We start from the raw sequence: 14,931 nt of genomic DNA on the forward strand, positions 1-14,931 counted from the left end.
GAGCATACAACTTTAATATCATAGATAGATTATGAGACATGTATTTATCAGAAATAGTTTATTTTTTACTTGGCGCGGTTCTGGTGAAGACTGAGAAAGCAAAGACAGTTAGTTATTGTGTTCAGTTAAAGTAAAATGAGGTCATTTAGGTACTCAAGATTAGTTTTCTGATATAAAGGTCACACACAGATGTCAATTTACCATACAAGCATTTAAAAGAAATCTGAAAATCCTTCTCATTACTGATCCATTTGACAGAGATGTGAGCTGCAGCCTGCTAGAGTTTGTGCATTCAAAGCACTGCACTGCGAGCTTTGTTGCTTGAGACATTAAAATCATTAAAAAAGAAAATCATTCTTGCCATTAAATGCACTTGGCCGTCACTTTCTTCCTTTTTCTCTTCAAACCGGCCCAGTTCCCTTCATTAGAAATCAGCCCAGTGGCTGTTATACACAATGGAGAGAGTTGAGGAAGGTGTCATTTTTTAAAGAAAAATGTTAACCTGTTCATACTTTATTATAAGAAATTTTAAGACATGTAAACAAGTTAAAATTATGCAGTCATTGTTATCTACATAGCTGTAGGTTGAGCTTCAAATAGCTTTGATGTAGTTAACGCTTTAGACTTAGTTATCTCCCCCCCACACTAAAATGCTGATCAGGGAAGAAATACTGTATTGCCTCACTGAAGCTAGTGTAATGTGGTTATTAAGTGTAATGATAAGAAAGCAACCATCGAATGAAGTCTAATAAATCACCTCTGTTGCTGTCTCGGTATATCTTAAGTCATTTATAATAGTAAAACAAAATATATATATTTTTATAGATCCCTACTCACAAGGAGATTTCGCGGAAGTTTATTTTTGCTTTTCTTCCCCTGAAAGGTTCATTTAATATACAATTTGTTTGTACAATCATAACAAATGAATACTGCTTTAAATGTTTTTGAAGCGTGAATGCATCAATGATGAAGAAGGAAGACGAAAAAGATTTTCAAAGATTACTAAAACGGTCAACATGAGGTTCACAGACGACCTAGAGGAAGGAGCAAATACAGAATGACAGAATGAGTAAGATAGAGACGTGGTTTCCTTTCCCTACTGTGTGTACAAGCCTCATCATTAGATCATTAGAAAACTAGGATAGTTAAAAATAGACACAAGGTTAACTATTAAAATAATATCAAATTACTCGATAATGCGCATGGTTTTCACCAGTGTGCAAGGGGGGAAATAGGAAAGTGACTAAAATAATATCAAATTAATGCGCATGGTTTTCACCGGTGTGCAAGGGGGGGCAATAGGAAAGTGACTAAAATAATTAAATTTTCATTCAATAATTTTTTTTACAATTATTGAATCAAATTGGGTAAACTGGTTTGACAAAATGTTTGGCCAAATACAATTAGGGCATTTAGCAGACGCTTTTATCCAAAGTGACTTACATCGATTAATACACACATTGACGGCAGAGTCACCCATGCAAGGCGACAGCCAGCTCATCAGGAGCATTAAGTGTCTTGCTCTGGGACACATCAACACTCAGCTAGGAGGAGCTGGGGATCGAACTAGCAACCTTTCGGTTACAAGACAACTGCTCCAACTCCTGAGCTAAGCCGACCCAATGGGCCCCTTGATTAACAAAATAGTTACCGTCTTAACCTCTATAGTCATCACACTTATGATTGTGGGGTTATGCTGCGTGCCTATACTTCGGGGATATGTCATGAGAACTGTTGGTGTCACAGACAGACAGACAGACAGACAGACAGACAGACAGACAGACAGACAGACAGACAGACAGACAGACAGACAGACAGACAGGCAGGCAGGCAGGCAGGCAGGCAGGCAGGCAGGCAGACAGACTGACTGACTGACTGACTGACTGACTGACTGACTGATGAGAGAAGCTGCCTTTCGATGTCAGGACTACAGAGTCACTAAACAGCCTCCGCAAGAAACTCGAGACTCACTTGTTCAGAGTTCACCTGGACACTGCATAGCTCCCTCCCTTACCCCCCACTGCCCCTTCTCTTCTCTTACTCTCCAAAAAACACCCCTCTTACGCACTTATTGTATGTTGTACGTTCTGGCACTTAAAAATTGTACTTTGCAATGTGTAGCATCTTATCCAAGCTATCTTTGTTGTGTACAGGGGATGGATTAACAGCAATTTTAAGTGCTTGGCACTTGTTTCTATGAACATCATTACTGACAGCAATATATTGTTGTTCCTCATTCTTCTGACAAATGTTCTTACCAAGTAAGTCGCTTTGGATAAAAATGTCTGCTAAATGTCCTAAATGTAAATGTAAGCCACTCAGCCACAATCACAGAATGAGGACTGCCTCACCGAGTTTTGCTATTAGATATTAACACTTTTTCCACCAAACTCCCAAGAGCAGCTGATACAAATTTGAGTCTCATGATTGTTTAATAAAAAGTTACCAAAATAAAATAGGGTGACATGAAACATGAATTAAAAAGTAAATCATGGTTACTCTTTGCCATATCTACAAGCAGAGTGATGTCCCAACCCAAATTAAAAATCACTTTATTTAAAAAATTTGATAAAAATACCAATCCACAGTATGCATACGCCTTTAGACACAATAAACAGTGACTTTACTAAAAAGATCCCCCAAAAATGTAGCCAAATTCTTGATTAACTTCATATTCCCAAATTAGTACAGCAGTGGGCTTTAATCCCTTCTCTAAATCAGCACACGAATGCCTGTCAAATTTTTAATTGTTTAATTGTATACATATCATGAGTTTATGATATCATTTCATAACCAGTACATTGTCTAACATTGGTTATGTGCTTTTACATTAAAACGCTACATAATCAGGGATGCAAATGAACAGGGACAGGAACCCTAATCTCAAATTGAACACAAATTATATAAAAGGATGTGTTCTACATTGAAAAGTTATTCAGCCTATATATACACACACATTTCATCACATTTTTGAGAAACAGTAGATGTTGGTGTGTTAAACTAGAGACAAGTGAAACTTGAAAAAAAAAAGGATTATGTGAACTATATGAAACTTATAAATTTATAACTTATAAGATTCACATCAATTGTTGAAAAGCGGTGTTCTTCATTGAAAAGTAATTGGGCCTATTTACACACATTTTCAGAGAGACAATAGTTGTAACTTTGTTACTTTGTATAACGAGTGGAATTTATATGAAACTTTCACTAATGTTGCTGTCATATAATTTAAGATTGTCTGACGACAGTGCTGTTCTCATTTGGTTCCAGAATAGGGGTTGGGCCTGTGGGTTTCTAGGCCAGGACATCACTGACTTCTTGCACAACCTCGACCTTAGTTGGAGGTACTTCAGCTTGGGAAACATCTTGTCCAGCAGTATAAGGACGGCTACATCCACCTTGTTGAGATTAAATTAAAGAGAGATTTATGACAACATGCCAACAAAATAAGGGTTATAGGAATGCTAATGAATGTAAACAAATAAATTAAAGCATTTCATAAACATTTATTTCATTGTATACCTTCTCATCAAGAAGCCTCTGCTGAACCATGAAAAAAGTCTGCTGTATCACACCGTTGACTGTTGCTTCCCCAACGCCATTTCTTGTGCCATTAGACAGAACAAACACTGTCTTCTCGCTGCTATGGACAGCATGGTGGAGGTTTTCAATGCAGGAAAGCCCAGGAATCCAGTCCCTCTCCTCTAAACAGAGAGAGAATCTTCTGTAGCCTGAGCTCTCCAAACGGATAACCAACTCATTGTAAACCCAGTCTCTCACAGCCTGGTTGTTTGTGTCAAACACCACGAAAGCATCATAGTGTTTTGGCGAGCAACTGGCAGAAGGATGCAGGTAGCCCTTACATCCTGCCCATAGGATCTGCAGGCAGTACCACACATCCCAACCATAAAGATGTCTTAACAATGGCAGAGCAATAAATGCACATGTGATGAGTGTACTTAACAAGTAGGCCAAGCCACCATAGATCTCCTGACAGGAACGGTGGTCGATGGTCAGCACACTCTGACCCTGCAGGGACTCTGGGAATCCACATTGAACAGCAGTGGTCAGGTAAGGAATACGTGTGTTGCTGGTCCGCAGAAATTCCTCCAATTCTGAATTGTAGCATTCACAGCTGAAAGGGTTATTATGTAGGGTAAGCAACTGAACAGAAGTGCCATTTTTCAGCTGGAATGGGATTGACTGAAGGTTCAGCACTTTGAGAAAGTTGTCATTGAGATAGAGACACTGCAAAGCTTTGGCTTGACTGAAGAAATTATCAGAAAGATTGCTTATCTGATTGTTACTGAGGTCCAAGACAGAAAAATCTGGTGGAAACTCTGTCACACTGTTAGGCAGAGATGAAAGTTGATTTCCACTAAGATTTAGATGGCTAAGATTTCCAAGACATGTGAGGTTCGGCCATGGAAATGTATAGAGGTAATTATTGCTGATGCTGATTGCCTGAATGCTCACTGGTAGATTACAGAGTTGTCGTTGTTCGAATGAACGTAGCATGTTCTGAGAGATGTCCAAGTAGATTAATTTCTTGAGGTCCTTGAAGAAATGAATGTAAGTCTGGCCCTCATTACCCCACATAATATCTAGGTGATTCCCAGAAAAGTACATATACTTCACAGAGTTGCTGCTCAGTCGTGGAGTAATTCGAGTTCCAATGCCATTATTTGCAAGGCTTAAAACGTCCAGATTTGTTAGACTGCGGAACTCAAGATGATGACCCATTCCCTTCATACGAAAGTGATACTCATTGTGACTGAGGTCCAACACTTTCAGAGTCTTGTTCAACTCACTGAATGCCTCTCTATAATATAGGTCAATTCTATTGTATGACATATCTAGGTAAACTAAGCTTTTCAAGTGACTGAAAAGTCTACCTCTTAAAGCCTGGCTTGCATAATTGTAGGACAGGTCTAAACACACAACATTTTCCATACCATCAAAAACATCTTCTTGTAGGAAAATAACATTATTTTGAGAAAGATCAATTGTCAAGTTATTTTGGCAGAATTTCTGGTTGAAATGCCACATTTCAAATATGACATTGTTAGGTGTTCTACAAGTCTCATTTTCAGTCTCAGTTTGATACATGTGTGTTACTGGTAGCATGGGTGAATCAGAATAATCTTTAAAAACATTTGAATCCTGAGAGCCTTGTTCTAAAGAGTACCCAGATGACCCATTGCAAGGGAGATAACTCAGTGTGTTCTGGGAGAGGTCTAATTTGCTGAGGGAAGGCAACATTCCCAGAGCGTTCATGTTGAAATAGCTGATGAAATTCATGCGCAACTCAAGGTTTTTAAGTTGTTTAAGTCTGGACAGAACCACAAGGCTTTGTTCTGAAACAGTGTGGAAAAAGTTTCCGCTTAACAGAAGGGTTTTTAAATTTGAGACATTGCCCAGATGTGGTGAAAGGATCAGGTCAGGAAATATTCTTAGTGGCTGATAGTTATAGATGAGGCTGATCCATGTTAACTTCTTTAAGTCTGTAAAGAAGGTACCATTACGGATGGTGTGGGCCAAGTAGTTATCGGAGAGATCCAACATCTCTAAATGTTTCAAAGGGAGAAAAAGACCTTCTGGAATATTGTTCAAAGAGTTTCCTCTCAAGCTCAGATATCTAATAGAGCTGTTTTTTGCATAGAATGAATTTGGGTGTAGCTGTAAGGAGGCATTGTTAGGGCAAGGTATACAAATGCGGGCTGCATGGTCACAACGCTGACAATTCCATTCCAGATTTAGTTCCTTCAGGTTAGGAAAATGGGCAAATGCCCCTTCTGGAATCTCAGTAATTGTATTCTCTTGCAAGTCCAGAGCAATAAGTGAAGCTGGCAATCCTAGTGGTATTGATGTCAAATTGTTGTATCCCAGGGTAAGATTTTTTAGATGTGATAGCTCCTTGTAGACATCCTCATGGATGTAAAATGGCTGGAAACAAGGGTTTTCATAATAACAGTTCATTGTGAGGAGGAGCTGCTCTAGATGTGGAGTTCCAAAAGGGATGATAATGTTGAAAATGCAGTTGCTCTCAAGATCCAGGACCTTAATTCTTTCAGGTAACCAGGGTAACGTGGTAAGGCTGTTTCCTGCCAGATATAGATAAGTGAGGTTGTGCAGACTCCTGAAGGCATCCTTGTCTATTCTGACTCCACAAGGGGGGTTGTTTGTATTTTCAGAACTTCTAGGATCACAATTCCATGTCATTTTCAGAGTGGTAAGATTTGGAATACCAGAGAATTTCTGTTGTCCCACTTCCCGTATCTTAGTGTGACTTAGGTCAAGAAACGTTACATTCATTGAAGTAAAAAAAGGGATGTCATCGAGTTGCCTGCGGGTGCAGTGTATCTCAGTACCGTTTTCATTATTGTCACATGGAAAAAACAGGGGGGTTCTTCCTCTCAATAAAGGGAGTTGGCTCAGTAATAGGAAAATCACTTTCTTATAACCTTTAATGTTATCCTGAAAAGAAAAATGGGAAATAAGTTATAAATTGACTATTTCATCATTGAGTTCATTCTTGACTGGCGGTTTTGAATTGTATAAGTATGTTTAGCAGTATAATCAGCTATGGTCATTTTTCTATGTGACTTTCCAAGGGTGTAAAGAGATGGTACCTATGGCAAGCCATTTTCACATTTAATTGAAGTGCATTCCTATCCACATTTTTGACTAGTAATCACGTAATACAGATAATTACGTAATGTTATTACGGATCAACATTTAGCATTATGACTGGAAACAATGCAATTGCAGGTATCCACAAATGTATTGTGGATATCTGTGCGGTTATTTAATGGATATCCAAAACAATAATATAATAATAATAATATAATATATATCTAACAATTGGATTAGATATATGTTAATTGGAGTTTTCCCTACTAAGAATTCAATATCTATCTAATATCAAAAGAGTTCTATCATAGGACAAAAAATTAAGAGTTTCAATCCTTGCATACAGATATGATGGCTACCGGAGTGTGCTTACTATTGTGGAAGGCACAGTCAACCAAATAAGGCATACAATAATTGTATTGTTTACTTTATACACGGTATCTCCTCCTCAATCATAATTTCAAATTTATATCTAATTGTTGTATTGGTTACAGGTTAGTTTAATAGGATACAGCAAATACATATTTTATTAATATATTTAGCACCTTCAAATAAAGTAGTCGGATATGTGTGAATGCTCAGTTCATATTACTTCTCAATTTCGCTCTGCACATTTGTTGTGATGAGTTAATTACTACAGTACACAATTTCAATTTCTAATCTTTTTGTCTGGAAGTAGTCCTTGATGTCCGAATCAGGTAAAAAAATCCTATATTGTCAGCTTGGCATAATACAATTTGATAGATCAACATTGAAAACAAAATATCATAAATTACCTACCATTATCTCTTTTGGACTGATCTTTAAGCGGAGACTCAGCTTTGTGACGGTGATAACAGCTCTGCAGAAGTGAAACATGCTGGATATGCCCTGATATGTTAGTCAGATTCCCTGTGAACCGCAATGGGGTGTGAAAAGGGAAGAGCAGACTTGGTTACTCAATGCAACCTATAGAAAATGGATGTTTAAAAAACATATTTGGCTTGGACTTCATTATTTCCTTAAATACACAGCGTCTTATTTCACCTCTAGGGTACTCTGATATGGTAGCCATCTAAAGGCCTGATACCCACTGCTTTTTGTCTGTCTTGCTTCAGGCTGCTTCGTCTGCACAGGTGCTGTGTTTAACTTAATTCAATTACAATTATGCTTGTTCAAATCATAAACATAGCCATTTTAAAGCTGCATTAGGCAACTATTTAAGGATCTGCAGCCAATGGCTTTGACATAGTTATCCGCACATATGAAAGTAGGAATCAGTGGAAGTCAGGTCGTACAGTCTACTTGAAAAATACATGCATTCATAGTATTTATATTATATTAAAATATATATGCCAAGTGCATTTGGACTCCTCATTGTTATGATTAACATAGGTGTTATAAGTTCTCACATTAACAACATGCACAGCCTGGCATCCTACGTTGCCTGGATGTTGTCCATAGCCTATAGAGCCTTTATAGTTAAGTGGAAAGCTTTTCACTGAAAATTGTAGACCAATATTAGGTCTAGTAAATGTAACTGGCTTGTAACTTTTGCTCAATGTATTGTTCGGCTACAGCTCCACAGGTCATAATCACGACGCCAACACTTACTCGTACTAATATCCATACATTTATTGTTAAAAGGGATCACTGATAACAAATCAAAACGGGTGTGTGTGGTTTGTGTGGATAAGGGCTGTTTTAAGCAGCCGCACCTGGCCCGAATCAGACCAGTGTTGGGCAAGTTACTTCAAAAGAGTAATGCATTATTTATTACTTGTTACTGTCATTTCAAAGTAATTAATTATGTTGTCTTTGAATTGTAAGGCATTACGATACTTTTACATTACTTTTGCATTACTTTCACCAAAATAACAGGAAATATGGATTTGGTGTTCTCAATATATCTTCTTGTTTTCAATGCAGCTCATTACACAGCAGGAGGTGATGTGGTAGGGCATAATGACTCAGCTAGGCTTAAGGCTAACAAAAGTACAACATAATGGTTGCAGTTATGGCTCGTGGTGCAATACATTTTATGATAGAAATACTGTAACTTTAGATATTCATATTGAAATCAATAGAGCTAAAGCCTACTACGGTAAATTGTAAAGAAAAAAAAACCATTGAGCCCCCTTTCTGGTTGTTCTAGGATGAAATAGAGTGGGTGACACCGAAATTAAGACTTTTGGTCCTGTCTCGGGTATTTGGCTCATTTCGAATAGCCCCTGCCTGCTTCACAATGGCTGGCTATGGGTATTCACACTACTGTCCTTAAAATGAGAAATCAGAAATCAGAAATGTGCAACTTATCGTTAGTGGTGTGTTAGTGGTGTATCGTAGCGAACTAGAAAATGCATTTCTTGCAGAAAATGCGTTGAGTGCTGAAGTACAAAGTGAGGTTGAAAATATTGTTAAATAAAGCCATGGATTAAGACATAAAGAAACGTTAAATGGCTTAAATCAAGTGAAGGGATTTGAACAGAGTTCAAAAGTCTAAATGGAATAAACAATGTAAACATGCACACCATTTAAAAAAATGTAATTGGTTGTTAACAAATAAATTGACAGCTGAATGAAAAGCGCAAAGCATTGCTAAACGCTTTGAGTACGAGAAAAGCGCTATATAAATTTAATTTATTATTATTATTATTATTATTATTATTATTATTATTATTATTATTATTATTAAACATGCAGAAATGTAAAAGGAATTGAACTGAAGAATCTGAAATAGCCGAAATAGTATGTACTCGCCTTATGCTTACTTTTCCAGCCTAACACTATTTAAAGTTGTCCAATTGGGGGGGGGGGGGGGGAAACAGCACATCCTCGTGCTCTAACCTCAGAGTAAACAATAGAGTGGAAAAGTCACGCCCCATCCGGTAGAGCCCATGGGACCTATGAGATCATAAAATATGAATGGGTTTCAATGGAGAGAAAGTAATTATATTCTGGTCCCAGTCTTTATATGCCCCCGATTACACATATGTTGGTTGTGGATTTAACTGATAATTTTTCATGTCAAGAGTTTGACCGTTTATTGTGCAATTGTTCAGTTAAAGGCTGTAGAGAAAACACAATGAGAAAGACTACGCGTCTCGTATGTGACGTCACGCTCCCTGCGACTGGCGTAGACAAGACCGACAATCTCCCCATCGGCATAACTGAAACTCTCCATATGCACCAACTAATTTATAATGGTTTTCACCTTTTTCGATGCTTTTATCCTCCCCTTAGAAAAAAGCTGTGAAGTGGAGCAGAGAGATCGCCATGTCTGTACCGGAGTTTCAAGTGCGGATGGTGAAGTATATTATTCGCGTCGAGAGCAGCAAAGAGCTGTAGTTCACAAAGCGGCCTCACACAAAACCTAACATTATCAAACTTCTTTGAACAACGTTTAAGTTTTCTTTGCATGAAAAATGATCATTTACTTCCACAAACAACATGTGTAATCCAGGGTATATAAAGACTGGGACCAGAAAATAATTACTTTCTCTCCATTGAAACCCATTCATATTTTTCGATCTCATAGGTCCCATGGGCTCTACCGGAAGGGGCGTGACTTCGCCACTCTATGAGACCAACTGAAAACAAGCCGACATGGAACTTAAACTGTGATTTTGGAAAAAGTATAAAGGTAATTGAAATTCTGTTTCCGGATTATTGAAGATACAAGGGTGTTGATTTGTTAAACCTTTGAACGAAGGGTAATGATAAAATATTGACCAATGCACGAAGTCTGAAGTAGTAAGTGTCAGAGAATGGGCGGACGGCTCCGCTGTCCTCCCATTGACTTCCATTGTAAAAAATAGTATTGTAGCGTCACAGGGTTTGGGAGGAAGGGGCGGGCCTTCTGAGAGGGGGGTCCCGGGGGTTTCCTTCCGGGTGGGTGTGTCTGGTTGTTGAGTGTTCCGGTTGAGCTGCGCCTGTCTATCCCTTTTGAGGAATTTAATAAAGCTCCTATGGACTTACTTCGCTCACTACCTCGCCTGTGGTCATTACAGTATTTTAAAAGTAGAATAGCTTAAAAATTATAAAATATTTAAAAAATATTTAAAAAGTGCACGATTCAAAGCCAATATGAACATTTTAAAATTGGAATGGAGTCTTTTGATGAAAAATTGAGGAAGGAGATAGGTCCCAAAGTTTGTAGAGAATGATAAAGAAAGAAAAAATAAAACTTAAGAACAATAGTTGAGCACTGCATGCAGCACTCACCTGAATACAGTTTCTGTCGTGTTTTATTTGGCATTTTGTAAATCCATTGATTTCGGTTGGAAGACTCATGGCTCCTTGATCGGAAACGGAAAGGCGGGCTGGTTGTAGTCTTCTCGCTCCATTCTAGCCCTACTGTTGATACGGAAAACTGAGTGAAAAGACTACAACCAGCCCCCCTGGACTCTGCTGCTGCCGTGATCTTCTCCTCTAGCAGTAAGAGGAAGTAAACATTTAGGCAGATTTTTTCTCCTCTGCGTATCTCACGGTGTTGTCGAATTTGTATAAAAACAACACACAAGTTAATTTCGGGTTTAAAATGCATTGTAACACGCGTTACTGAGATTTGTACCAAGTAAAATATCACTTTTTTTTTTTTGTAATGCCTTACATTACTGCGTTACAGCAAAAAGTAATCCATTACAGTAATGCATTACTTTTGTAACGCGTTACTCCCAGCATTGAGCAAACAATGGGCACAGGTTAAACCAGTCTTCACCACACACATCTCCTACACGGCAGCATGGATCACCATCTGTATGCATTATTGTCCTCAAACAATAAACCTGTTTCAACAACACCACCCTGTTTGGATTTGAGGGACCCCAGTAAATTACCCCAGGCATGAACATTGCTGTAATGGCGCCAGATGTGGGGCCTTTTCAAACCAGGAAGGACACAGAAGGGCTGTCAGACGACACATTGGGCGCAATGGCCACACAAGCGGCGATGGAAAGCCTGTACTAGCCCTTGCCCAACAGTGCATTGGAGCTCAGCGGAGGACAGGGGACACAGTGCAGTAGTTGGCTGGTCACACTGGGGAGTTGTGGGGACAATGGGGTTTGGGGGTTATTTTTTTAAAATAATGAGTATAATAATGTCTTAGTGTCTGCCTCCCATTGCTGCAGTCCCATCCGTGTATATGCCAATGCAGTTGGTCCACTCATTCACTTTACTTCATGAAATCATCCAGTGCTACAAAATACATTTTACCGTTGTAGTCCTCAGTTCTTTACAAAACAAATCCTTGTGTATATCATTTTCCCATTTGTAGCGAACATATGCCAGTAGCTGAGACATCTGTTGCCTTATCTATTGATGACAAATTCATTGTCACAAACCTGTGCAGCTCAGTGTACCGTTAAATCTTTAGATATTGATAAGATGCAGCATCTGACATTGTCAATTGAAATCTATATTTTCGCCAATTGCACAGGTTTCACTTCTCCAAATAATGTTCTCGCTTGATCAGTTGCACAAGGCATAATCAAGGTTTCCCCAATTGTATGATGCTTTCTGTTTTTTTCTGTAAGCCACACTGCATGATATTTTAAGCAGTTTCTTATCCACAGCTGTAGTTGTGTGATAGCTTGGTTAACCAGTGCACATTGATTGCACAATATGCAACAGGTGTGCAGCCTCCCCGAACCCCAGATCTGTGTGACTCAGTGTGACTCGCTCACCAGCTTCCGCAAAAGACTCAAAACTCACCTGTTCAGAGTTCATCTCGACTCTGCATAGAAACCAATGCGCAGTCACCATTGAATGTTGTACGTCCTGGCACTTGTACATTGCACTTATTCAAGGTACTTAATTGTGTAGCATCTACAGTAGCTGCTATCGTTGCTTTACACGGGGAATGGGATAGCCTAGCGTTTGTAATACTTGCACTTGGTTCTATGAACATCTTTACTGTACCGACAGCGATATATTGTTTCACTTCTTATGACAAATGTACTTATTGTAACAAATGCACTTATTTTAAGTCGCTTTGGATAAAAGCGTCTGCTAAATGCCCTAAATGTAAATGTAAATGTGACTCAGGCCAGGTGAGCCTGAGCATCTCAGCCTTTTACTTGCTGCAGCTTCACAATCATCAGTTGGCTGAATTGGCTCCAGGATTGGGTAATTTTCGTTAGAGTCTGACGTTGGAGTTGGTTGATTGTTATGGGGATCTAGGTTAACTAAAACTTACTTTGGTGGACGAATAAAAACTAAAATAATTTAGGTTACTACTACTTGAAAAATCGGAGTATTAGCCTAGGGTGGCTAATACTCATGTCAGCTTGGGGCACGAGAATGGACTCGAAATTGCCGGTGCTTGCTACAATGTAAACACAGGTCAGTATGAGGGGGGGATGAAGCAAGTCTCTGATGCATTTCAAATAACTAATTTGACAGATTCTCTGTGAAATATTATCCTGTTTCTATATATTTATATGTACAATTATGGACAGCTGTGTATTACTCTTTAAAATCTTGATATCTCTGATTTTCCATATTTTCCCATCATCTCAAGGCTTTTTGGTCTGGTTGGTCTCTGAGGCTCCATGTTGGGCCGCAGCCTCCTTCTTGAGAAAACGTATGACATGGACAACTTACAAGAAGTTACTCAAACAGAATGACTTCGGAGTAAGAAAGAGACTACCGGTCTCCTTTTGTTGACGTGCCTGCTGTGTTTTAAAGCCAATAGGCACAAATATTTCCACACTGGGATTGGAGAAATGAAACTGTCTGTGTTACTGTGTTGTGTGTTTTATGGCCATTTACTGTGATGTTGGAGGTCACGCCCCTTTGTGTGCCCTTACAAGATGACTAAAGGTAATAATAAATGCATACACACATTCCCGTTTCCCAGGAGTGAGAAACCTAAGATTTGGAGTTGGGCCGTGGCCCATTTAGTGATGCTTTGAGAATCACTTCCTCTCACAACTTTATAAGGGCATCTCATAACTTTACAGCCCTTATTGACAAATTAATATGGTTTGTAAAGTGCGAAAACGTAGATATTACACATTTTTGCGTGAGACCGGATGGCCATGTGGGCAATCTGAGCACGTGCCCTGGGGCCCCTGAGCATGAATGGCCCTCTGCAATAGGAGAAAAATACAACACATCTATGGCAGAAATCTTGATAATTATCTAATCATTTGGATGATTATCAGTTTTAATCTGTATTCCATACATTTCATGTGCTGTACACCCACAACTGTGCTTGGCTGGTGTATTGGACATTTCCATAAGACATGTTGTTCTGTAACCCCTTAGTTATTATCCATAGTAACCATTTCACTGTTTACACCGTGTTTATCGTCCTTGAGGGGAACTGAGACCGCCTCGGCTGACTCAGAGGCAGCAATACCACAACTACATCCTGAGATGGCCGAAAGTAGTAGTGACATCCCTCTCTGTAGCTGTGCCCTCAAGTACATTTCCCTGCTTCAACACTGGAGTGTTCTCACTGTTCGGGGAACACCACAGCGCTTCAACCTTTGTATGCCTGCCGTGTTGTGTGGCCTCTCTGCTGAGACTTTTAAGTTTATTTAGAGTTGTGTTGTCTATTCAGTTAGAAGATTTCCCCCACACTGGTAATAATTTTTTAACGAGCCAGCAATTTTTATATAATTTTTATATAGACAGCAGACTGTGAGTGATTCTTTAAGTGATGATTTGGAGACCAATGACTTGCTCATTATCTGTTCCCAAACAGCAGGGTCAGGCAGACAAACATTTTCTACCATGCACCTGCACGTATAGACAATGAAATCATAAACACAAAGGATAAGCAGCCAATAGCTTTGATGAAGTTAAAGCTAGTGCCTATTTTAGTTATTGTAGTACGCTGTAGTACTATACATGAAATGCATAAACATGTCTGCATTTAACCCATCACTAGCAATAGGAGCAGTGCACAGCCACAGTGCAGTGCTCAGGGTCCAACTCCAGGCCTAGTGCGTAGATCAAGGGCATTGGCAGGAGAATGAACATAACATGGATGGGTTACACACTAGAGCAAACAGCAGATACAACGTCCACACAGAAAGGTTCCCCGCCCCTCCCAGAGTTTGAACCTTCTTGCTGTGAGGAAGGAGTCCCACTGCGCCACCATGCCAACAAAAACTTATACTTGAAAATATACATACTGTAGAGGCTAAAGGTCTACTTGAGAACATCCATATATTCTTAGGGTTTAAATAATATTAAACAATGCCAAGAGTATTTTTACTCCTCCATGTTATTGTAGTTTTAGTTCCCACAGTTTGCCAGGTAACGAGACGATGTTGTCCTGGCCGTAGCTTACCTTGATAGTTCACCAGG

The 14,931-nt window shown here is 39.1% G+C and overlaps 1 protein-coding gene across 1 annotated transcript; it reads right to left on the reverse strand.

Annotated features, from left to right (window-relative positions):
• Window positions 1-2,729: 2,729 nt before the first annotated feature.
• On the reverse strand, window positions 2,730-7,483 carry LOC307079491 (toll-like receptor 9). Its single transcript, XM_079741863.1, has 3 exons — window positions 7,414-7,483; window positions 3,523-6,477; window positions 2,730-3,398 (listed from the first exon to the last, which is right to left on the reverse strand). The coding sequence occupies exons 1-3, from the start codon at window positions 7,414-7,416 to the stop codon at window positions 3,192-3,194; spliced, it is 3,165 nt and encodes a 1,054-aa protein (XP_079597989.1). The 5' UTR covers window positions 7,417-7,483; the 3' UTR covers window positions 2,730-3,191.
• Between the last annotated feature and the right edge of the window lie 7,448 nt (window positions 7,484-14,931).

This window comes from Pollachius pollachius (genome assembly GCF_949987615.1).
Source record: "Pollachius pollachius genome assembly, chromosome: 8".
In the NCBI taxonomy this organism is placed as follows: Eukaryota; Metazoa; Chordata; class Actinopteri; order Gadiformes; family Gadidae; genus Pollachius; species Pollachius pollachius.

Coding starts and splice junctions, on each gene's coding strand:
- LOC307079491 (XM_079741863.1), bottom strand. Junction 3,399..3,522: donor AGAGGCTTCTTGATGAGAAG/GTATACAATGAA, acceptor AATCTCAACAAG/GTGGATGTAGCCGTCCTTAT.